Source organism: Puma concolor, chromosome B3, assembly GCF_028749965.1.
Source record: "Puma concolor isolate L17-30 chromosome B3, mPumCon1.1.hap2, whole genome shotgun sequence".
In the NCBI taxonomy this organism is placed as follows: domain Eukaryota; kingdom Metazoa; phylum Chordata; class Mammalia; order Carnivora; family Felidae; genus Puma; species Puma concolor.
Genome location: NC_141672.1, coordinates 26852895 through 26874675, shown reverse-complemented (window position 1 = coordinate 26874675; position 21781 = coordinate 26852895). Strand labels below are relative to the sequence as shown.

The 21781-nt window shown below is 57.2% G+C and overlaps 1 protein-coding gene across 5 annotated transcripts; it reads left to right on the top strand.

Moving 5' to 3' along the window:
* Positions 1–294: 294 nt before the first annotated feature.
* Positions 295–20880, top strand: VASH1 (vasohibin 1). 5 transcript variants are annotated; one of them, XM_086709196.1, is made up of 9 exons: positions 434–567; positions 1938–2323; positions 5287–5409; positions 8321–8409; positions 9512–9571; positions 11188–11262; positions 13941–14322; positions 15887–15999; positions 16882–20880. In XM_086709196.1, exons 2-9 carry the CDS (start codon positions 2021–2023, stop codon positions 16952–16954), a joined length of 1218 nt encoding a protein of 405 aa, XP_086565322.1. In that variant the 5' UTR covers positions 434–567; positions 1938–2020; the 3' UTR covers positions 16955–20880. The 5 variants fall into 5 exon arrangements, with proteins under 5 accessions (XP_086565327.1, XP_086565322.1, XP_086565323.1 ...); XM_086709197.1 differs by having other exon boundaries at positions 435–567; positions 9515–9571; XM_086709198.1 differs by lacking the exon at positions 5287–5409 and having other exon boundaries at positions 436–567.
* Positions 20881–21781: the final 901 nt, after the last annotated feature.

Below are 21781 nucleotides of genomic sequence, written 5' to 3'. Positions count from 1 at the left end.
GCTGTGGTGTCCCCTTCCTCTGGGCCGGCAGGACCCTACCGACTGTCAACTCACTCCACGCATGGGTCGCCGTCCCAAGACCCCGGGCGCGGCAACCCCCCTGCAGGGGGGCGCAGGGGCGCCCATCGCCAGGTCCGGGGAGGTCGACGAGGGGGCGAACCCCGCGCACCCCGCTCCCACTGATGCAGATCTTGGAGCGCAACAGGGTGGCTTTTAACCCTTTCGCTTCCAGAAGTCGTGACACTAACCCCCAGATGGCCTCCGTTAAGGAACCCGCACGCCAGGGCTCTGCGCTCATCCGGTGTGATGAGCTCGGCTGCCAGATGGGGAAACTGAGGCCCACGGAGGGAAGCGACCTGTAGGATGTCCCGCAGGAAATGAGACCGGGTCCTCCAGGCCAGAACTCTCACTTCTACCCCCTGAGGGCCCCTGCGAGGTGCTTCCTTTCGGAAATTCCCGACCGCGGGCCTCCCGAGGCCGGAATCTCCACGCAGTTTGAGCTCCGTGTGGCACGTTGTGAGCTTCCTCCGCAGCTCGTCTCCGGCTTCGCCGCGCCCTGGGAGAGAGGTGAGAGCGGCGCGGACGACACCCTGCATCCTAGAGATAACTTGGGGCGCAGGGCTGGCGGCGGAAGGCGGAGGGCCCGCCGGGAACGCGCTGGCCCTTTAAGGGGGGGACGGAGCGCATGCGCGGCGCGGGCCGGAGTCGAGCCGGGTGGGCGGCGGGCGGGCAGGGGACGCGCGCGGCTGGCGGCAGCTGGGCCCTGGGGCGGCGGAGGCGGCGGCCTGAGCTTCGCGGAGCAGCTCAGCGTGGACCTCCCGCTCGGCGGGACTAGCGCAGCCCGCGCTTGCCGAGGCTTTGTCACTCGCCTCCAGCTCCCTCCGCGGGCTGTGGCCGCGCGAGCCTCCGAGCTCTCCCTCCCCGTCCGGCGGTCCTTCCTCCTCCCACTCAGCCCGGGCAGCCGGAGCGCGAGAGGACCGCCGCGGAGCATCCTTCGCCCGGCCCGGCCGCGCCACCGCCCATGCCGCAGCCACTCGGAGGCTGCGACCGCGCGGCCGGAGCCCGCCGCTCGGTGACCTCAGCCTGGCCCCTGCGCGCCGCCCGAGTCGGCCCCGCTGAGCCCCCGGCCCCGGAGCGGGACCCGCGCCCCGCGATGGCTCGGCTGGCGCTGCGCGGCGCCGGGTGCCCGCTGTCCGCCCGCTGAGACGCGCCCGGCTCGGGACCGGCTGGGCCTTGGCGCCCCCCGCCGCGCCCTTCCCCCTTCTGGGAGCTGAGCTGCTGCTTCCCGGGGGCGAGGGGACGGGGGCCGAGACAAAGCCCACTTTGTGCGGGGAGTTGGCCGCGGGCGTGGAATGAGCGCGTCGGCGTGCGCCCCCTCCCCGCGCCCAGCCAGCTGTGAGTCTTGGCTCCCAGGCTCGTCGCGTCAGAGAAATCGCGCCCCCTCGTCACCCTCTTGTCCGGGGGTCCCGGCTCCGAGCTGATGCGGCGCGGAGTCCTCTCGGTACCCCCCGGAGCGCGCGCTGCTGTGAGCGTGCGAGATTTTGGAGACGAAATTGTTCTCCAAAACTACGACTTGGGGCACCCGGTTGGCCTGGACCCGGTGCTTTGACCCTCTGTGGCCGCAGGTGTGAGCTGTCTGGCCTCAGTTTCCCTCCGACTTTACTCTGCAAGCCCAGACTGCTGCCCGTCATTGTTCTCGCTGTCAAATGGGGGAGCTTTGTGATGGCTGCCAAGTTGGGGTGTGTTCTCTTTATCCCGTTTTACAAAAAGAACAAAGCCTTTAAGGCTGACCCCGGACCGCCACCTCTCTACCCCCTACTTCACGTTGAGGCACTGATTTTTTTTTTCTTATTGAGTAGTATTTTATTGTACAGGAGCCACGCCCTGGTTTCTTAAAGGCGCCTTGCCCTCTGTTTGGCCATGTGTTATTTCTGCAGCTGGTGTGTGGGAGGCCTCCTGTGAGCCACCTATTTTTTCCTGCCTCCTGATACATACTCCTACCCCCATCAAGGATTCGGGGATGCCAGGGGGGAAGAAGGTGGTCGGGGGTGGCAGCAGCGGTGCTGTCCCCACTGCCGCTGCAGCCCCCTCTGGGGTCAGACGCCTGGAGACCAGTGAAGGGGCCTCAGCCCAGAGAGATGATGAGCCAGAGGAGGAAGGGGAAGAGGACCTGCGAGACGGAGGCGTCCCCTTCTTTGTCAACCGGGGTGGGCTGCCTGTGGACGAAGCCACCTGGGAAAGGATGTGGAAGCACGTGGCCAAGATCCACCCCGATGGAGAGAAGGTGGCCCAGCGGATCCGAGGGGCCACAGACCTGCCCAAGGTAAGCATCGTGTACGTGTGTTGGGGGGAGTGGTATATCAGTTTTTAGCGATCTTGGGGCTGAGAGAGCCAAATCACACTTTTCCTTTGTGGGGTAGGGGACCACTGGCATAGTAGCACTTGAAAAATACAAATAGGTTGTGCCTGTCCAGAAGAACTTTCTCTCAACTGCCTTTGAGGTTCTGTGAGATCCACATGCCCTGTTTCCAGGAGGCTTTCTTCCATCCCTTTTTTTTTTTTTTTTACTTTTAAAAAGTAGTTATTTATTGAGAGAGCATGAGCAAGGGGGGGCGGGCATAGAGAGAGGGAGAGAGAGAATCCCAAGCAGCCTCCATGCTGTCAGTGCAGAGATGACACAGGGCTCGATCTCACAAACTGTGAGATCATGACCTGAGCCAAAATCCAGAGTCAGACACTTAACCGACTGAGCCACCCAGGCGCCTCTTCCATCCCTTTTTAAATACCCATGTTTTGTGGGCAGGGCAGCAGATTAACAAGTACACTAATGTGGCTTTACATCTTATTTGCTAAGCCGGTGAACTGTGGGCAGGCACGTAATAAATGACTAGGAGGACACAGGGCTTCAGATGTTGAGAAAATATTTTCATGCCCTATCCCACTGAGTTCTCCAACAGCCTTGTGAAACAAGTGTGGTTTGGGGCCCCATTTTACAGACGGAAAAACTGAAAACTCAGGATCCCACAGCTAGTAAGTGGCAGAGCCAGGACTCAGCCTCAGGTTTTGAAGTTCCATGCCCTCTGCTCTGCTGGACGCTAGATTCAGGGCAGTTAGAAAAAGGTCTCTGGAAACGAGTGAAGTGAGATAACCTTTCGGTGGAGGGCTGGCTCCATGATGGCTGCCCTTCAGTTGCATCACCCATGAAGACTGAGGCTGTGTCTCATTCATCTTTGTCTTTCCAGGGCTTTCTGTGTGGCTGGCACAACACAGGCACTTGCGTGTGTTTGCCGAATGAAAGAGTGCTTGAGACTTTCAGGTGCACGATTTTTGGTTTTATAATATTACGGTTAAGACTAAAGAAACACTCTCAGGTGCAGAGACCTGAAATGTCCAAAGAAGAGCCCTTTGGGCAAAGGTCAGAGCCCAGCGCTTAGTCGTGCCGGCTCAGTTGGAAAGTAAAGGGGCTCGGGAGAGTGGCAGTTAATGTGGAGTAGACATGGAGATGGCCTGTTTTGTTTCATTTCTACCAAGTTATCGGTAGAGCCATCAGAAATTGTCTTCTTGGAAAAGAGAATTCAGAGGTTGAAGGCTAAACAACAGCCCAGTATTTCCGAGGGAAATAAGATGGCTATGTAATTGTCCTATGTATAAACTTGAAATTTATTGAGCTAGTCCCCCATGATTGGACATGGTGTCTAATATTTTATTCTTAAGATGAACACTGCGGTGAAAATTCTAAAACATAAATTTGGGGGTCCATCCTTGGTTATTTCCTTGGGATAAATTCCTGGGAAGGAAGCACCGTGCCAAAGAATATGGATGTTGGTTTTGATCGCCCACCTGTCTGTGTGAACTCAAGCAGGCCCTCAGCCCATTGGAGCCAGTTTTCTCATCTGTACAATGGAGGGGATTGTGGTCAAAGTTAAATGAGAGACTATGCGTTGAAGCATTTCACCAACGGTAAAGTCTCAAGCCAGTAGTTGTTACTGGATGTCCATTCCCTCTTTTTTCAAATCTTTCCTCAGGAAGCCGGGAGGCTAGACTTCACTCGGCATCTGTAGCCCTAGGGCCAGAGCCACACGCCTCTCCCACAGCAGCAAGCTGGTGATTAGCAGACAGCTCTCCCGCCACCTTGCTTATATTTAAATCAGGCTGTGCAAGAGTGTGAAGGGTTCCCTGCAAAACTGTTACCACTCCTGAAGACTAAAATAAGTCAACGGATTCATGAGCCACCGGTCTGTAATGTCCTCTTGTCATCTTTAGCCATCACATATAGGAAAGACACCCGTGAAGAAATGAAGCCAGTATCTGGGTGGTGGGGGTTTGGAGATGCCAAGACTGACAGGAGTGTGGTGGGAGTGGAAGGAGTCTTGAGTCTTTAGAAAAATTCTAAACTGACCGTCAAACCACGGGACTGATGTCACAGGCAGAGGACCTACATGTCTGTACGAGGTTCCTTTTGGACCTCAGCCCAGAGTAGAAAAGTGGAGTCTGGGAGGCACCGGTGGCTGGATCCCAGAGTGTCAGTGGCAGACAGGACGACCACTAGGCTGGCCCCTCCCCGCGTGGCCATGCCCTTGGCATTCTCTGCAAAGGTCACATCATAGTGGGCCCAAGAGCTGTTTTGTTGGGAGAGCGTCATGTTTTAAAAGATCACTCGAGCCAAAATGTATAATTGGGAGATTTCACATAAAGATCCAGATTTTGGGCATCTTTTCAGAAAATGAGAAGATCTGGGAACAGAATCTATGATCCCACATAGCAGCTGGCAGCTGGAGCTGAGGAGGGGTCCCCCCTCCTCCAATTGGCCACAGTCCCCACCACCGCCTCGCCGCCTGCCTTCCCCTGTGTGCTGCTTGCCCCTGCCCCTGCCCCTGCGGGCAGTTCAGTCTGGGAGCCCTGCAGTGTCGTGTGATAAAAAGAGCTTGGCAGAAAAATCCAACACATTCAAATCCTAGTTCTCGCATAGCTGTTTTTGTGAGGAAGGCATGTGACCTCCTTGTGCCTCAGTTTCCTCGGCTGTAAAATGGGGATAATAGCAATACCGATGTCTGAGGGACTTGGGGAGGAGTTGATGAAGCCAAGCACGTGAAACAGGTGAGCATGTCATGAGTACCCAGCCAATGGAGCAAGGACTGAGGGTGCAGCGGTCACCCCACAGGTGCTTTAGGGGAACATCCTTTAAGAGGATGATCCAGTTTGTTGAAGGACAGCCATTTCTAAAAGGATCTCAGGTCCAGGAATAGTTTGTGTTCTTTCATAAGAATCTCTCCTTGATGTTCCAAGCTGTCACCACCTTTAAAAGCTCAGTGGCCACTCATCCCAGACCCAGCTGCTGAAGGTCTTCTGACTGTGGCTCTGGCCACGGAGCTCCTGCAGAATGGGAATTTGGACACCTCCTCCAAAAAGGTAACCCTGCCGGCGGCCTCGGCCTGTGCTGACCAATCGCTTTGGCACACACTGTAACGACACCGAGCAGGAATTGAGCCTTCGCTGCGCGCCAGCCCCTGTTCTAAGGCCTCAGCACATAGCATCTCATTTATGCTATGAAATTGTTTCTCTTATGCTGCCCATTTCACAAACGAGGCATCTGAGGCACAGAGGGATGTTAAGGAACTAGATGCCAGACAGTGGATGGCAGAGCTGGAATTTGGATAGTGATGGTCTGGTTCCAGAGCCGGCTCTATCGACCTCCAGGCTGTCCTGCCTCTTGCCCCCACATCCATCTGCGGGCTGTTGCACCTCCCCCAAGCATTCTCATTGTGCAGGGCTGACACGGCCTCCACCAGAAAGACTGTCTTATAGAATCCAGGACTTTAGGGATAATCCTTGGCCTTGGTAGTGGGGAAGGAGTTGTCCCCGGAGAGATCTGGGTAGTAGATCTCACTCACTGCCACGTAGCCCACTTAACCCCACCCCTTGACCCCTCCTGGCTCCCGGTTTGTAGGTGGGGGCCGGGGGGGGGGGTGCAAATCCGGGCTCCCAGTCCTAAAGCGGACCTGGCCGTTTTGGATGTACAGAATCCTGCTTATTCGTTTTGAGCGAATGAGTGTGTGCGTGAACATTCAGAAGGATGGGGTCTTGCACTGATGCACACAAGTTAACGTGAGTCATGCAGCTGGCCAGACGGCTCCTTCCAGATATGCCTCAGTGGTGGCAGCCTTTGAGGCCTTGCTTGTGAATCCCACGTCTTTTTCTTTGCCTCTCTTGGAGTCATTTCCTTGTCCCAGAGTGACAAGTCCCTAGGTTCTCTGTCAGGATGGCCGGTGATACCCTGACCCAGGGCCGGCTCTGGTGAACGTAGCTCCCTCCTTGTTTGGAGTGTCCCAAGGGAGGGCATATTTTCCGTCTCTATCCAGAGCTCCTGCAAGTCCCCAGAAGGCCTCACTTGAGAAGGGGGTGACCTGTTTGCCTCTCAGGGACCTTCCACCTGAGGAGGTCAGGCGCCATGCTGTTCACAGCACAGTGTGAAGGAATTTTTCCAGTTCCTCTTCCACCTCCCCACTAACCCATATGCTGACACGGGGGGAGGCTGGACTAGGCCCTCAGAGAGTTCTGGAGCTCATCTGGCAGAGTGGTCAGGAAGAGGGAGAGCCCCCCCACCGCCGCCCCGTCCTGGGGCTTTTATCCCCCTGGTGACTGTAAGCGGTGGCATCGGTTTGGGCAGCAGTGTAATGTGAAAAGGGGAAATAGCTTCCTCCAGAGAGAGGGGTCAGCTGCTCGGGACTGCCCAGACAGGAAGAAGGGGACCGGCAAGGAAGGGACAGGAAGTTCATGCAGAACTGTGCTCCGGACACGCCCAGCCGGGCCTTCCCTCCTGCATCTTTACCCTTTAGAGCCAGTAGGGGTCTGTCATAGCTTGTCCTGTGTCCCAGTCATCAGCGGCACCCCAGACATGAGTGTGCGGTGGTCACTGGTGTGTCGCCTCCCTCCACATGAGGGCCCCAGACATTGTAGCCCCGTCGTTTTAAAGGCTGTGCCCTGTGGGCTCAGCTTCTCACTGCAGGGAGAACCTCCCCCACCCCAGCCCTGCCCCAAGTTCACACAGGGCGCCTGCTTTGCCCTTTCCCTCGCACATAACCCCTATCCATGCAGACTGACACCCTCGGCGGCCCCAGCCTGCCGGGTGGGCTCCATGTGAACTGAGGGGGTGGCTGGGCGGAGGCCTCAGGGGGAGCGAGAGAGACCTCTCTGTGAGGAGCCTGAGGCCACCTCCCAGCAGGATATCCTGGTGGCCAAGGGGGAGCCCCCACAGGTGGGCCTTATTCCTGGAAGTCTGCTGCTTCCACCTGGAGGAGTTCTGTAGCCCCAGAGGGCCCCCAGCTGGTGCCTTTCTGGGCCACCTCAGCCTCACTGGCTTGATGTGGCCAAACTGAAGGCTCCCCGGGCCTGAGAAGGGGGCCTGTGGCCTGGGGCACACAGCTGTGCAGTGCCTCTTTCCTGGAGACTGCCTGGCTGCGGGTCTGCGGCTCCTGACCTGAGTCCTGGCAGCCGGGCAGCCCACGGGTTCTGGCCATCAGGAGGTGCCTGCCTGGCACCCTCCCCCCCCCCCCCATCTCCCCGCTTCCTGGGCCGGGCACTGGAAAGTCTCTTCTGGTGAGGAGGAGAGCCCAGTTACCTGGTTGCTCATGTTGCTTGCACACGTGGAGCTGGCAGGAAACGGTGTGGAAGGGGGAACATGGCCAAAGCAGCCAGGCCATGGCAAGCAGATCCATGGCAAGACCTGTCCCAAAACGTCCCTCCCGCCGGGCAGCGCTGACCTCCTCAGCAGCCCAGTTCACAGCTGGAGGGCCTGTGCCTTCCCATGTGCTGTGATCCTGGGGCGCACTCACCCCCCCCCATGGGAGGGGCACCCCAGCCCAGGCAGGGCAGGGAGGGAAGGGGACACCAGGTAAATTAGTTTTGATCCAGCACTTGAACCAGAGCAAATCCCGAATGCAAATGAACTTAACCCCAATATTGACATTCTTGTTAAGCCTTGAAGTTGATCAATTCAAATTGTTAACAACTTGGAAGTTGTTACAATTCAAAACAGCTGGTGAGGCAACCTATGTTTTTCTAAAATTATTACAGAAGCATAAAATTCAAACCTCGACAGAAGCTCCAAATGAGGAGTGCCAGGAAGGAGAGAAATGGCCATGGTGGGGGCCTGACCGGAGTCTCTGGCAGGAGTTGCCAAGGACAGAGGCTCGGGATAGGAAGGAAGGGGGAGGCCATCTTTGGGTGGTGGCTTCTCTGGGGGCTAATCCTGGGTGTCGGGTGGCTGGAAGCTCCGGGGTGAGCCTCCCTGTAATGACCAGCGCTCTTTCTCGGTCCCTAGATTCCCATACCGAGTGTGCCTACGTTCCAGCCCTCCACGCCCGTCCCTGAGCGCCTGGAAGCTGTGCAGCGCTACATCAGGGAGCTGCAGTATCCTCCCTGGTTCAGGGTCATGGCCACCATCTGGCTGGCATGCTGGTCCAAACACCCAAGTGGGGCTTTTTTCAGACAGGGCTGGAGAGGCATCAGCAGAGCAGCCGGATCCCATAGCTCCCAAGAGTGCCACTCCCAGGTGACCTCTGTGTCCATCTCGTGGTGCCAGCACAGCCTGACTGCTGGAGGGTTTTATCTGATGAATGCCAGACCCACTCGGGCCTCCCTACCCACCCCCCACCCCCACTCCACCTCTGCATGACAGGGCAGTGTCTTCTGAGCGACCCGCTGGTGGGATGGCCGTGTCTCGGGCCGCCAGCACAGACCCTCCTCTGCTGTCCATCCAGACCCAGTAGGAGAAAGGAGCAGCTCCCGCAGGGCTGTTTAAAAGCTGTTTCATAAGCAATAAGTGGGGGGCAGATGGAGGAGAACAAGGATTTGACACTCCAGGAGGTAACTTCCACATCTTGGAACATTCTCCTAGTCTTTTGCCTTTCTCTCCCCTGGTAGGAGGCTGGCTGCCTAGCATGGAAAGACCTGGCCCCTCTGAGCCTGGTTCCCCGGGGTCCCTGCTCTGGGCCTTTCCATCCCCCTGTGCCTGCTCAGAGCTGTGTGTCCTGAGTCCTCTCCCTAGGCCCTTCAAGCTGCACATGTGACAGGGATGGAAGGACCAGGCATGGGTCCTGAGCAGGAGAAAAGACAAGCTCGTTAATGGAAATTGGGTCCGGTCCTTCCATTTCCCAGTGGGGAAGCTGTGGCCCAAAGAGGGGATGCCTTTGGCTCAGGAGCACCGCCCAGCACTTTGGTTGCGTTGGACCCCTGCTCCAGCCCGGTCTCTGTTCACGCTGCTTCTCGGCTGGTTGGGAAATGGGAGTGTGCTGCAGAGGGCTGTCCACTGCTCAGTCTCCCCTCAGGTGCTCTCCTCTGCTCTCAGATGTTCCAGTCTTCAGCATCCTCCAAGGTACCTTGTGGAAGCGCTTTGTGGGGTTCTTACCCAGCCTGCACCCCAGGAGTGCGGGGCCCCAGAACTTGGGGATGGGTGGGGACAGAAGGGCACAGCTCTTCCAGAACAAGCTAGGAAGCCCTTAACTGGCACCTGCAGGTACAATCACACAGGGACACAGTTCTTTGAAATTAAGAAGAGCAGACCTCTGACAGGGTAAGTTTGGGGAACACCCTGCCCCTCTGCATTCAGGCTAATAGTGCCCCCAGGTAGGCTGGAGCACCTGGGGAGAGCCTCTGGGCGGAAGCTTATGAGGCAGGGAGGGACACTTCCCAGGGGAGCCAGCCAGTAGGGGCAAGTACCACTGTGGGGCTCTAAGGTTGTCATACAGGGGGACCCTCTGGCCGAGATGAATATCCAGGGCCTCCTTGATGGAAACCCCAACATCTGTGCTGAGCTATGTGGGGTGATGGGCAGCCCCCCCAGTTTTCCTTGGCGATGACAGAGGGTGGTCCCAGGTAGATGTCCGTACGTGAGCCTTCTTTTTTTTTTTTTTTTTTTTCTTTAATAAGAATTGAGCCTGGCAGGAGAGAGCCAGCCCTCCCGTTCTCTCCTTTCTCTGCAACTGCCTACATCCTCCCCGTTGCAGGGCACCTGTATGTTGCCCCACTTGCCTTGCTGGACTCCATCCTAGTCATTTAGTACAAGGCCCAGGGTCTGAGAAGCAGGGACCCCTGGGAGAGAAGCTTGCATCTCTCTGTTGCCCTTCCTTCACCCCATGCAGACCTCTAGCTGGTTTCACCCCAGAGAAGCCCTAAGGGCAAAGCAGAGTGAAGAGCGATCGCCACAGCTGGGTCTGGGGGCTCAGTCGAAAGCTGCGTGCAGGCTTAAAATCCTGTGTTTCAGAAATTAACTTGAATTTTACATCTTCACATATAGTCTGTCCATGTTTGCTTTCTTACGAAAACTACTTAAAATGGTTTGTTTGCTAAACTGTTTCGTTACCCCTCTCCAAACCCCTGGGTAGAATCCAGCCTCCCTAACACAGAAGCTTTGCTCTTGTGGTCCCGTGGTTGCCGTGTGCTGGGAGCGCAGCTCCAGCCTCGGTGGGATGGTGGGATGTAGGAATCCAACACCCTCCTGAGCAAAGCCAGTGGCCGGGCTGCATTCCCAGGCCTGAGAGCAGCATTTGGCGAGGAGGAAGGAAACAGCCTCAGGGATAGGCTGTCTTGAAGTGGCCTGAATTGCAAGTTCAGGAGCAGACCAGGGAGTCACTGGGCAGTTAACTGCCTGAGATCCTGTGTCTCTGCCCTGGGCAGCTGGCCAGCTGTGGGGGAGCAGTTGTAATCAATTACAAGCTCTTTGGAGAAGCCATGGTTGAGTCAGGGGTGTTCACTGTGCTCCGGAAGGGACAAGAGCAATGCCAACGTCCCCAGCATCCTTGGTATGCTTTCCCACCGGCCCCTGCAACACCGTCTTCATAGAAGGCTCCCAGCCTGGTGGGTGTCAACGATCTGCCTACCAAGGCACAACCCCCATTCATGCTCCCCTCTCCCAGAAGTCTTTGGAGCCGGAGTCGGGGGTGGGAAAAGGAAGTGAAAGGAGGGGAAGGGAGGAGAGAAGGAAGGGGACTCCTTCTTTATTTTCAGGGGCTGCCTCTTTTCTCCCCTTTTAGGCTCAGGACAGACTTGGAGGGGTGGGCAGGTGCTGGGCCCGACCTGGAAGGGAGGGAGCTGTCGGTCCTGTCGCACTTCTAGACTTGCTTCCTCCTTCTGACCACCCCCTACCAGACTGGAGAATCTGTCCTCAGTGTTCTGCCTCCCTCCCCGCAGGCTGATGGACCTGGCCAAGGAGATGACCAAAGAGGCTCTGCCAATCAAATGCCTGGAAGCCGTGATCCTGGGAATGTATCCTTCCTTGGCCCTTGGAGACTAGGGGCAGGTGGGCTTAGCCCTTCTGAGCCTCAGCTTCCTTTTCTGGAAGAGGAGGGCTGGATGAGCTTCAGAGCCCTCCCAGCAGTCATGAACTTGGTCCCAAAGTGAAGGAGCTCGAGGGGGAGCTCAGTCCCCAACGACTCAGTTGCTAACTTTCCAGGCCCACCGGGCAGCTCTTTTCTGAGTCCTCTGGACACCGTTACTGTGTTCTCTGAACCCCAAATCAAGGCACACTGTCTCACAAAGGCTCTTGTGCCATTTCTGAGAACCAGACAGTCTGGGAGAAGCCATTTGAATGCCCAAATGTTGGGCATTTGCAGGACATGTTGATTTGTAGAGATGTTAGATGGGGTCTTTGAAATAGAACTGGCTTAAAAAAAAAAAGTTTCTTGGTCACCCCCATCCAAAGGGCAGAACTGAGGCCTATAGCTGGGTCATCGGGTATCTAGATGGGACAGACAACCCCCTGATCAGAGCAGGAGGGAGACTGGTGTTCGTGGCCAGTTCTGTGTTCTAGGAGTCCATGCCTCAGCTCTAGCCTTTTGTTTTATTACAGAAAAATTTAAGCTTGTACAAACAGAACAATATAGTGAATCCCATGTGCCCAATCACTCAGTCTTACCAGTTCAAGGCTTATGTTGATTCGCCTCTGCCCACCCCTCCCATCTCCCCCTATGGACACCTACCCGCTCTTAAACATTCTGTCTGCCTCCCCACCGTCCCCGGGCCCTGATGTAGGTGCCTGGCTTAGTGCTACAGAAAGGGCAGCAGGGGAGCTGCCTAACAGAACAAGGGGTCCACTCCCTGGGACAGATCGAGGAGGAGAACACGGTGGTCAGGCCAGGAACACAGCTCCCCTGAGGAGGATTGTCATCTGAGGGAGGCACTCCCCCCACCCCTCATGGACATACCTACCTTAAATTGTACAAAGGAACTACAGGCCCACCTCCTCAGTCCCCTCCCGCAGAGGTCCCAGGAGCTCACTCCTGACAAGCTTTGCCCTGTCTGAAGGGCTCTTTGTCGGGATGTGCCCGAGAACTGATTCAGGCCACTGCCAGTGCCTCCGTCACGCTCCCACATCCTCTTCTTCAGGGGCCACGCACACCAAAGTGGAGACAGAGACAGAGAGAGACGGCTTCATCCCCACAGTGCTCACGGAAAGCTGGTCCAGGCAGGATTATGTGGCCCCAGAGGCCTCTCAGAGGTTACCTCATGGCTCTTGGACAGGAAGATGACAAGAGCAGCTCCCATCTGGACTGGAGCCCCTCAGCATCCCCACAGAACGGCCACTGTCTCCTCGTTTGTTGTGCACACAGTGGACGCTATACTGAGTTTGTTCCCGTGTCTCTTCCTCGCTGCTCCTTGAGCCTGTTGTGCCTTGTTCATCTATGTATCCTCAGACACTTGCAAGGAGTTGGGCTCAGGAAGCACGGTAGTGACTGACAGCATAGACTTTAGGGTCAGGCCGACCTGGACTTGAACCCTAGCTCTGCAGCTTCCCACCGTGTGACCCCAAGCTCATTCCTTAACGTCTCTGAGCCTTGGAGCCCCCTCTGCAAAAGGGCACGACGGTAGTGTCTGTCTCACAAAGTTGTTAGGACAACTGAACAAGTCACTGCGAATAGGACCCTTGGTACAGTGTCTGTTCGGGGTATCTGCTCCAAGCTTTTATCCGTTCATCTTCTTCTTCTCGTGTGTTCAAGAAGAGTTTATTGAGTAACTGTTAGGTGCCTGGCTCCGTGCTGGTCCCCAGACAGGCATCAGGGAACATGGTCACACAAGGTCTCAGCTCTCAGAAGTTTGCATTCCGGCAGGGGAGACAAACGCAAGCAAGCAAACAAAGAAGCAAAATCATTACCGAGTGTGTGTGTGTGTGTGTGTGTGTGTTGGGGGGGGGGGGTGTCCCAGAGAAAAGAAACAGGAGAGCTGACTTGGATTAGAAGGGGAGGTCAGCCATGACAGCTAAGCCTGAGGTGTGACAGGAGCAGGCCAAGGCACAAGGGGAACAGTCCTGCGGTGGAAGGGAGGAGCTGGTGCAGAAGGTGCTCTGTGGGAAATCCAGGTGGATGGAGCGACTGCACCGGCAGGGCAGGCGGGGTACGAGGTCAGAGTGGGCAGCTGGTCCAGGCGGTGCCGGCCTCCTAGGCCAGGCCGACGGGAGTTTTGGTGGGTAGGCATGTGTGTCCTTTGGCAGGGCGTGGGGCAGCGAGGGAAAGAGAAGTGTCTGCATCTGGAGGGATGTATGTGTGACAGAGAAAACGGGAGAGTGTCTGAGAGCGAATGTAGGGGCGGGCGAGGGGAAATGTGTGTGACTGGTGGAAGGAGGGTGCGGGTGGGGGGCCCCTCTCGTTCCTCCTTCGGCCACGGGGACCCTGGAGAGCCCTGCAGTCTGGAGTTAGCTATTCATACTTTGTGAGCCCCGCTTGACATCATGACAGCGGCCACTAATCGCTGGGTGCCTTGCCCAGCCGGTGACTTTATTGGGCACCTACTGCATGCTGGGCTCCAGGCGGGGTGCAGGGGGCGGGGGCGGGCTGTGGAGTCAGGCCAGACACGGGGTGTCCCCCAGGAGCCAGGGTGGAGGGGCCCCGCGGGGTGCGTCGACCCCGCGCCTCTCGCCGCTGTTTCCTTAGCCGGGCTGGCGGGCGCAGTTACCTCACCAACAGCATGCCCACCCTGGAGCGCTTCCCCATCAGCTTCAAGACCTACTTCTCAGGGAACTACTTCCGCCACATCGTGCTGGGGGTGAACTTTGGCGGCCGCTACGGGGCGCTGGGCATGAGCCGGCGCGAGGACCTGATGTACAAGCCGCCAGCCTTCCGCACGCTCAGTGAGCTCGTGCTGGACTACGAGGCTGCCTACGGCCGCTGCTGGCACGTGCTCAAGAAGGTGAAGCTGGGCCAGTGCGTGTCCCACGACCCGCACAGCGTGGAGCAGATCGAGTGGAAGCACTCAGTGCTGGACGTGGACAGGCTGGGCCGCGAGGACTTCCGCAAGGAGCTGGAGCGCCACGCCCGAGACATGCGGCTCAAGGTCAGTGCCGGCGCCCACCCTCCGCCCGGCTGTGGGAGTGGAAGGGCCACCGCCGCTTCTCCAGGGAATGCAACCAATCCCCTCACCTCGGCCCCCACCCCAGCAGAGGTGGCGTGAGGCTCCAGGGCGTGATAGGGGTGAACCGGCTACCGTTGCTCCTTGTTGTTGACACCGGGCCGGGGAGGGCCCTGGAAGGAGGCAGCAGGTGAGCTGGCTGTGGGCAGAGGGCAAGTCCAGAACCTGGGGAGAAGGGCAGGGGTAAGACCCTCCGTGAAGCCGTTGGCTGGGAAGCCATGGGCTGTCGGGAGGGAAAGTAGGGCCAGGTGCAAGCAGCCTCCATCAGTCTTGTGTCCTGACTCTTGAGTACCCAACCCCCACATTCAATAAAGGACTGGGAGGAAGTCAGAAAAAGGAAGAAGTCATGCCATGGGAAGATGATGAGGATGCGTGTTCCTTCTCCCTCTTTCCTACCTGCAATGAACGGGGGGGGGGGGGGGGGGGTAGTACCCCAGCAGGTGGGCCAAGCTGCTGAGAAGCTTGCCCCCACCCAGCCTTACAGTGAACAGATGGTGGTCTCTTTTTGGGTCCCCCTGGACCAGGGTACCTCCCCTGGAGCCTGCCTGGGCTCTCCTGGGTTCAGCCCCTCCCCATTGCTTGTTCACTATTGAACCCAGGAGGCCGGCTGGTGGCAGGTGGGAGCTCTGTTTTCAGGGCACGAAACTGAAGTGCACGTCGCCCAGTAGCTTCCTTACAGGTGGTGAGGAGGTGGGACAGGAGCTCAGTCTAGAAATAGGGAATGTAGGCATGTCACAGGTGCCCCAGCAGGGCGTGTCAGAGCTCAGCTGGCCCCGCCTTGCCAGGCCTCAGGCCTGACCTTGTGCGGTGACCACACCTTTCCCCAGGGTAGAAGCCAGCTGCGGTGACCTTGCTTGGCCAGGGGGCTGGCCCTCCCCTGCATATCACCAGTTGCCCAGCACCCTGGCTTCTGCTGCTGGAGTAGTACTGGGCTTCAAAGCGGGCTGGACCTAGAGTTGAAGCCAAGAGTTCCCTATTCTTTAGCACTGTGATTCCCAATCTATTTGGCGCTCAGGACTCCCCAAGTTATTTGTCCCCCTCTAGCACCCCCACGCTGTGTTTTGAGAATTCCGGTCAAGCTGCCCATGCTGTGTAAAAGGGGATTCGGTCGCTTTTCTCATTTTTTCCTTTATCGTACATAGCCACCAGTCTGAGCTTCTGCTCGTCTTGAGATAGCCAATGTTCCCCTTGGGGCTGGTAGATCCCGCCCAGAGTTCGGACATAGGCTGCTTCCCCAGCTGTCACGTTTGTCTGGCATGGGTAAATAGCCCTTTTCCTGAGGGCTTCTTACAACAGCACAAAGCTCGGTGACTTGCCCGTAAGTGCAGGCTGTCCTGCAGAGGAAGCTCTGCCCGGCAGCTTTAGTTCCTGGGAAACAGGTTCGGGATGACCCTGCAGACAGGGCAGTCTCAGGGCTTTTGGCTTGGACAAGGCAGGAGGGGCTCTAGGGAAGCCTTAAGTGAGACTTTGTTTCTTCCTCCACACCAAGATTGGCAAAGGGACTGGCCCTCCCTCCCCCACCAAGGACCGGAAGAAGGACGTTTCCTCCCCACAGAGGGGCCAGTCCAGCCCCCACCGCAGGAACAGCCGCAGCGAAAGGCGGTGAGGGATGGGGTTGTGCCTGGGGGAGTGGGGGGATGCTGGTGAGGGACCTGGGGGACCCTGAAGAAGGCTTTTCCCTCTCATCTTCTAGATCCCCACGTTTTCTCACCCTTTTCCCACCCTTCCTTTTTTGGCCCCCGCCAGAGGCAGGCGATGTAGGTTTGGTGCGTTTAGGCGTTTGTGTTGCTACCTCCTGGTAGAAGTGCTGTCCCGTTTCCCCGGAGAAAATGCCACTCACTGGCCCACTGGCTACTCCATGCTCTTGCCAGAGCAAGAGGACCCACACAGAGGGTCTAAGATAGCTCGTGTGGGAGGGAGCGTGGGAGGGGTGGGCCCCTGTCAGACAGGGAACTCTCCCAGTGGTTGGGAGAGGTTAACATCAGATTGCGGCTAGCAGGCCACGTTGATGGTGACTTTGCCCCTGCGAGAAACATCCCATTAAAATACCAGGCCGCCTCCTCTGGTGTGTCCCCTACATGTGGGTCTGGCTCTTGATTTAGTGTCATTGTCATTCAGGAGCCACAGCTCGGGGATGATTAAGCAGGCCTCTGATATGCAGTGTCATTCGCTTGGACCTAGGCAGCTTTTGTAGAGAACAGATTCCCCACGCAGAGAGGCACACAGTTCAGCTGTTACAGCCAACCTCGGACTAGGGGACCTCCAGCAAAGAGCAAGAGCCTGCAAGAGAGTGGAGGGACCACACTCAGGACAGCACAGGCAGGACAGGGTTCCAGAAACACACTTCCACGTGGACTTTACTGCTGCATTTGGGGCACCTTGAAAAAGGGAGGGGGAGTGACCAGGAGCAGCCACTGCGTGTTCCCTCCTCCCCCACCTCCCTGCCAAGCCCCTCACCCTTTCTCCATTCTCTTTTCCCTGCAGGCCATCGGGTGAGAAGAAGCCTTCTGAGCCCAAAGCCATGCCGGACCTCAACGGGTACCAGATTCGGGTGTGAGGCACGTGGCAGTGCCCAGCCTCACCACTTCTGGCTGGGATCCATCTGCCAGAACCAGCCTCATTCGTGGGGAGGGAGGGGCTGGTGACCGGGCAGGGTGGGAGGCAGCAGGAAGGGCCTGTCCCAGCTCAGCCACCCAAGCTGCTGCCCCTCCCGCTGGGCCAAGCCCCTTAACTTTGGGCCAAGAAGCAGTTAGTATTTTCTTTGGAGTTTTTAACCCAGTAACTGAAGTTTAAGGGATTTGGGGAAAACAAAACTAATGGATCTGCCGGTGGCTGGAAGGCCAGTGCTTAGGACATCTAAGTGCCACAAGGCTGAGCAAGGAGGGGGTTGCTGGCTCTGCTGGTGTCCCTCTGGGATTTGAGTCCATCCTACCTGTGGGAAATTTCCCAGCCCCCTAAGCCTGTGGCAGGATGGGGGTGGGGAAGGGGGAGGGACGGAGGTGTTCCTCCAGTTCTGTCTGCCCTGGCAGAATCTTGAGCCAGGGAATGGGAAGCAGGGTAGAAATCATCCTGGGAAAGGTCTGTGTGGCCAATATCAGGAGCTTGGCACAAGGCCACATCTGCCCCAAGAGCAGAGTCCATGGCCCAGGACAGCCCTGTGCGCTTGTGGCCCATGGACAGTGCTGTGTGGGCTGCAGGAGAGCCCAGGAGAGACCACTGGGGGAGGAAATCCCAGGCCCAGCTCCTACCTAGTCTCCTTACTTAGCCCAGCTCTGCCTGTTGCTGAAGCCCAGGGGGCTCCCTGCAGAGGGGCTGAGCCTTGCCAAAGGCCCAGAGTTGCCCTGGGCTCAGCATGACTGTAGGGACTGAGCAGACCCAGTGGGTCCAGGAAGCATGGCTGGGGACAGAGTAAGACACTTGGGCCCGGGGCTGTCCCCTGGCAGTCCTGTCCCCAAGGGTGGGGGTGAGAGGCACTGCTACTCCCCCCTTTCTATTACCTCAGTCCTTGCTGTGAAAACAAAGACCAGATCAGGATGCTTGTGCCTCGTGCCTGTCTCCCCTCATTTAGCAACCTGTCTAGGTTTGGGGGTACCAGTGATGATCAGATTTGTTGCATGTGGCTTGTCAGGGAAGAATCTGGATAGCTGGAGACTACACAGTCTGTCTGGCAAGTGTGAGATACCTGGCAGGCAAGTGAGAGGTGGAAGGAAGTTGGCAGGGTTGGGGGAAGGTTCTGGAGGCTCAAACAACAAGGACGTGGTAGGGCAAGGGTGCGGCTGACACCACAGAGGAGTAAAGACTGAGAAATGAGGAGCGTAAGTGAGAAAAGGATGTGGGAGAGAGTTTAGAATCGGGCTGCTTGGGGAATAGAGTTCTCTGTTGCTGGAAGTATCCAAGCAAAGTCTGGATGGCTACTTGTCAGAAAGCTGTAGAGAGGGTTCGGGTTATGGAAGGGGTAGCAGGATGAGAGGACCATCAAGGTTTCATTGCACTGAAATGGCTGGGGTTCAGCCAGGGGCTAGGCCCTGGAAAAGGGAGGACCAGAACCTCAGATGCCCACGGGGCCAGACGGGGGATTAAAAGGGCAGCAGGGCTGGGTGGGCACTGTGGCAAATGAGAGAGGGCATATCCCTTTCAAGCAGCAACTATTGCTCAGCTATTCTCAGAATGTGGGCCCTGCATTACCAGATTGTCTGTTTTTCCAGAAGCCAGAACTCTGAATTTTTTATGTGAAATATCCTGATTTTTAAATGTTGGCAATCAGTTCAGAAAATGTAAAAACCCAACATGAAAGAGAATGCCAGTTTGTAATCTCTGAGGTAGAGTTTGCGCTGGGGAGAAGTCCAGTGAGATGCTTTCAGAACAGTTTGAGGCTTCCCAGAGCAAGCTGGGCCAGGGCAGCGTCCTCGCCGCTGAAGCTTCTCCCGGGGAGAGCAACTGGCCCAGGTTTGTCCTCTTCACGCTCCTTGCCGACCAGAGACCCACCAGGGTCACCAGTGGGGGTGGAGTAGAGATGGCACAGTTCCCAGCCTGCCAGGGAGATGGATGGGGCCTGAGAAGCAGAGAAAGAGGGAGGGAGGGAGACAGGATGCCTTTGCTGATGCGAGTGCTGTCGGGGAAGCCCCAGGGGCTGGCAGCTCTCCATACCAGCAGCTTCTGGCTCAGAGCCAGGCCCAGCAGGAGGGCCAGCTGGGCAGTCCCTTGGGTTATTCAGGGGTCACTGGGCCCTGGGGAGGGACCTAACCTGCCCCTGGACTGTAGTCCCCATCCAGACCAATTCAAGGGCCGTCATGACCCCTGACTCACCATCCCATCCCATCCCTGTTTTTAGGGAGTGGGGTGGTGGTCCCCATGTTTCCACATCGACCAGAGGCAGGGATGGCTCACTCTGGGAGGCGTGCAGCCGAAAATGAATGAGGCCTTTTCTAGGTCTATGTGTGGGTGCCTCCTGCAAGCAACTTAGCAACAGGGGAGGGACTCAGGACCTGTGGACCTGTGGACCCTAGGGCTCGAGAGGGGAGAGGGGATTAGGGTCAGGGAGACGGGGGGGGGGGGGGGGGGAGTTGCTCAATCCACAGGCTCCTTTCCCAGAGCCCTCTGGGGAGACAGAGTGAAATGAGGCCCACCCCTGTTGCTGCCCGCAAGAGGGAGCTGATCACCCTGAGCTGATAACCCCTAGGAGCCCCCTTCCTTGCTGAGACCTTGGGCCTGTGGAGGCCACCACAGGATACAGCGGTGCTTTTTAATTTATTTTTAACATTTTCTCATATGTAGCAACCCCTCCTCCCCTCCTGAGCATGTTTACACAGGCTCTGCTCCCTGGGGCTGGCCTGACTGCAGTTTCTGGGGAGGTAGAGGCAGGGACTTTGGGGCCTTAGTCACCATCCTTGGTTTCACCTCATCTACTTCCTGTGAGGAACAGGGGTCTGGCTCCTGACTCAGGACTGCCTTCCATCACCCAGTGGGGGCTCCTCTGCCCCTAGGGGTGGGAGCTGCTGGCTGAGGAGGGCCCAAGGTGAGGTCAGAGAAAGCTGCTTAATGAAGGTGGGTCGGGGTGGCGATGACCGCTCCCCAAAGCCCGGCTCCTTGTGCTCAGTGCCAGCTCAGAACACTGGGAGACAGTGTTTAGAGCACCTTCCTGCCCACCTTAACTGCCAGTCCTCTCCCTCTCATGGCCTCAACACAGTCATGTTCCCCTCATGCCAGACCCCATCCTTCCTGGGTGTGGCCAAGTGGGGAGGGTAGCAGCCCCCCAGCCCAGGTACCATGAAGCCTAGGGCCAGGGTTCCAAGGAGCAGAAGGGGCCCAGAGGTTGGCTGTGTCTGATGTCTGACCCTGTCTGCCAGCACACGCCCCATTCCTTCCATCTTGGACTTGACCTCCTGGCTCCGAGCTAGGGTCCAGTTCTGGTCAGCAGCGTGCCCAGAGGCCCATGTATCTGTGTGCACCCTGGGTCCCCTGCCTGAGTAGCTTTTTGGCTTTGATGTAACATCCCCAGGCCCACCCTCTGGCCTCGAAGTACGGGAAGGCGCAAAGCTGGGCTGGCACACTGACTGCATTCTTTGTGCCAGAGCACCCTGTGCTGCAATCTCTACTTGTTCCTGCTGAGAAACCAGCTGAAGGGTGGGAGGGCCTCTGGAGTGTGGGGCTGGAGGGGTCCTGCCCCAGGCCGCACAGGGCTGCTGTGGTGCTAGCTGCACGCTCAACAGTGTTGACCTCCGTGCCACATCCTGGTGTTCCTGGGTCCCAAGTTCCCCTTTCTCTGGTGTGCTTGGCCTCAGGGGCCTGGTGATGGGAGATTCCCCTCCCTTAAGCTTTGTGTTGGGCTGCCTGTGGGACCAGACTTTGTCCTTCCTGCTCTTCCCGTGTCAGTATTGTTCTCTCCCCTCTCACTTTTACACCCCTCTCATTGCTGTGCTCAATTTTTTCCTGAAATGAATAAAGGCTCCCAGCTCCGGTTGCACGGGCTGGGCAGAAACCACATGGAAGCCTTGTCTCCTTTCCCCTGGGAGCCACGCCTGGAGCCTGGCCACCCACCAGTGTCAGCCTCGGTGGTTCCAGAAAAAAACCTGACCAGAGGTGAGGGGAGCCCGAAACTAGCCAACAGGAACCCTTAAGGCCTCTGAAGTCAGGGTGACTCCTGAGGTCCCAGACTGTCACCCTCAGCCTGCTGAAGCCGCTCCACTCCTGTTGATCCTACCCTGGGAGATCTTTCCCACTGGCTGTAAATGAACCCTTCTCCCTCACACAGCCCGCTTGAGCCCCGCAGGCCAGCACCTGCTCCTCCTATCCCAGTCCCTAACAGGTCCCCAGCAGTCCCCCGGAAACAGAGGAGGAAGGATGAGTATTCCCCTAGGAGGGAAGGTTATTTCAGGAAACCACAGCAACAGGGATCTGAAGTCCCTTCTCAGCACCATCGCCCACAATTTCGCTGCAGAATCAATGGTGGCTAAAGCCACAGCCTTGGAAAACACCTCTGATTCCACTCATCGTCCCTGCTCCCTCCAGCTCTGGGCCCCTTCCGAACAGTTGCAACCAGACTTGCACAGAAATAGCTTTAGACTCCACAGCCTTACTTTTCACCTGTACCCTTCCTCTCCCTACCCTCTCATTTGGCTGAGAGTAAAGCCTGGACTTGAAAGAAGAGGTAGGGCATTTACCCCTCCTCATCCCAGCCAATCCCCATCAAGTCTTAGCTAGAAGTGTAGTTTAGCACAACAGGGCTCCCTCACTTTCAGTGGCATCGTGGTGAGGCATGGCACCTGGGAAGAGAAGAAGCAGTCTGCTCAATCCATGAACATCTTAGACTGTAGACCATCCGACAGAGGCTGTTTTGTTACTTACGGGTTCATTTAAGTCCAATTTAAAGGATACCAAATAAAGA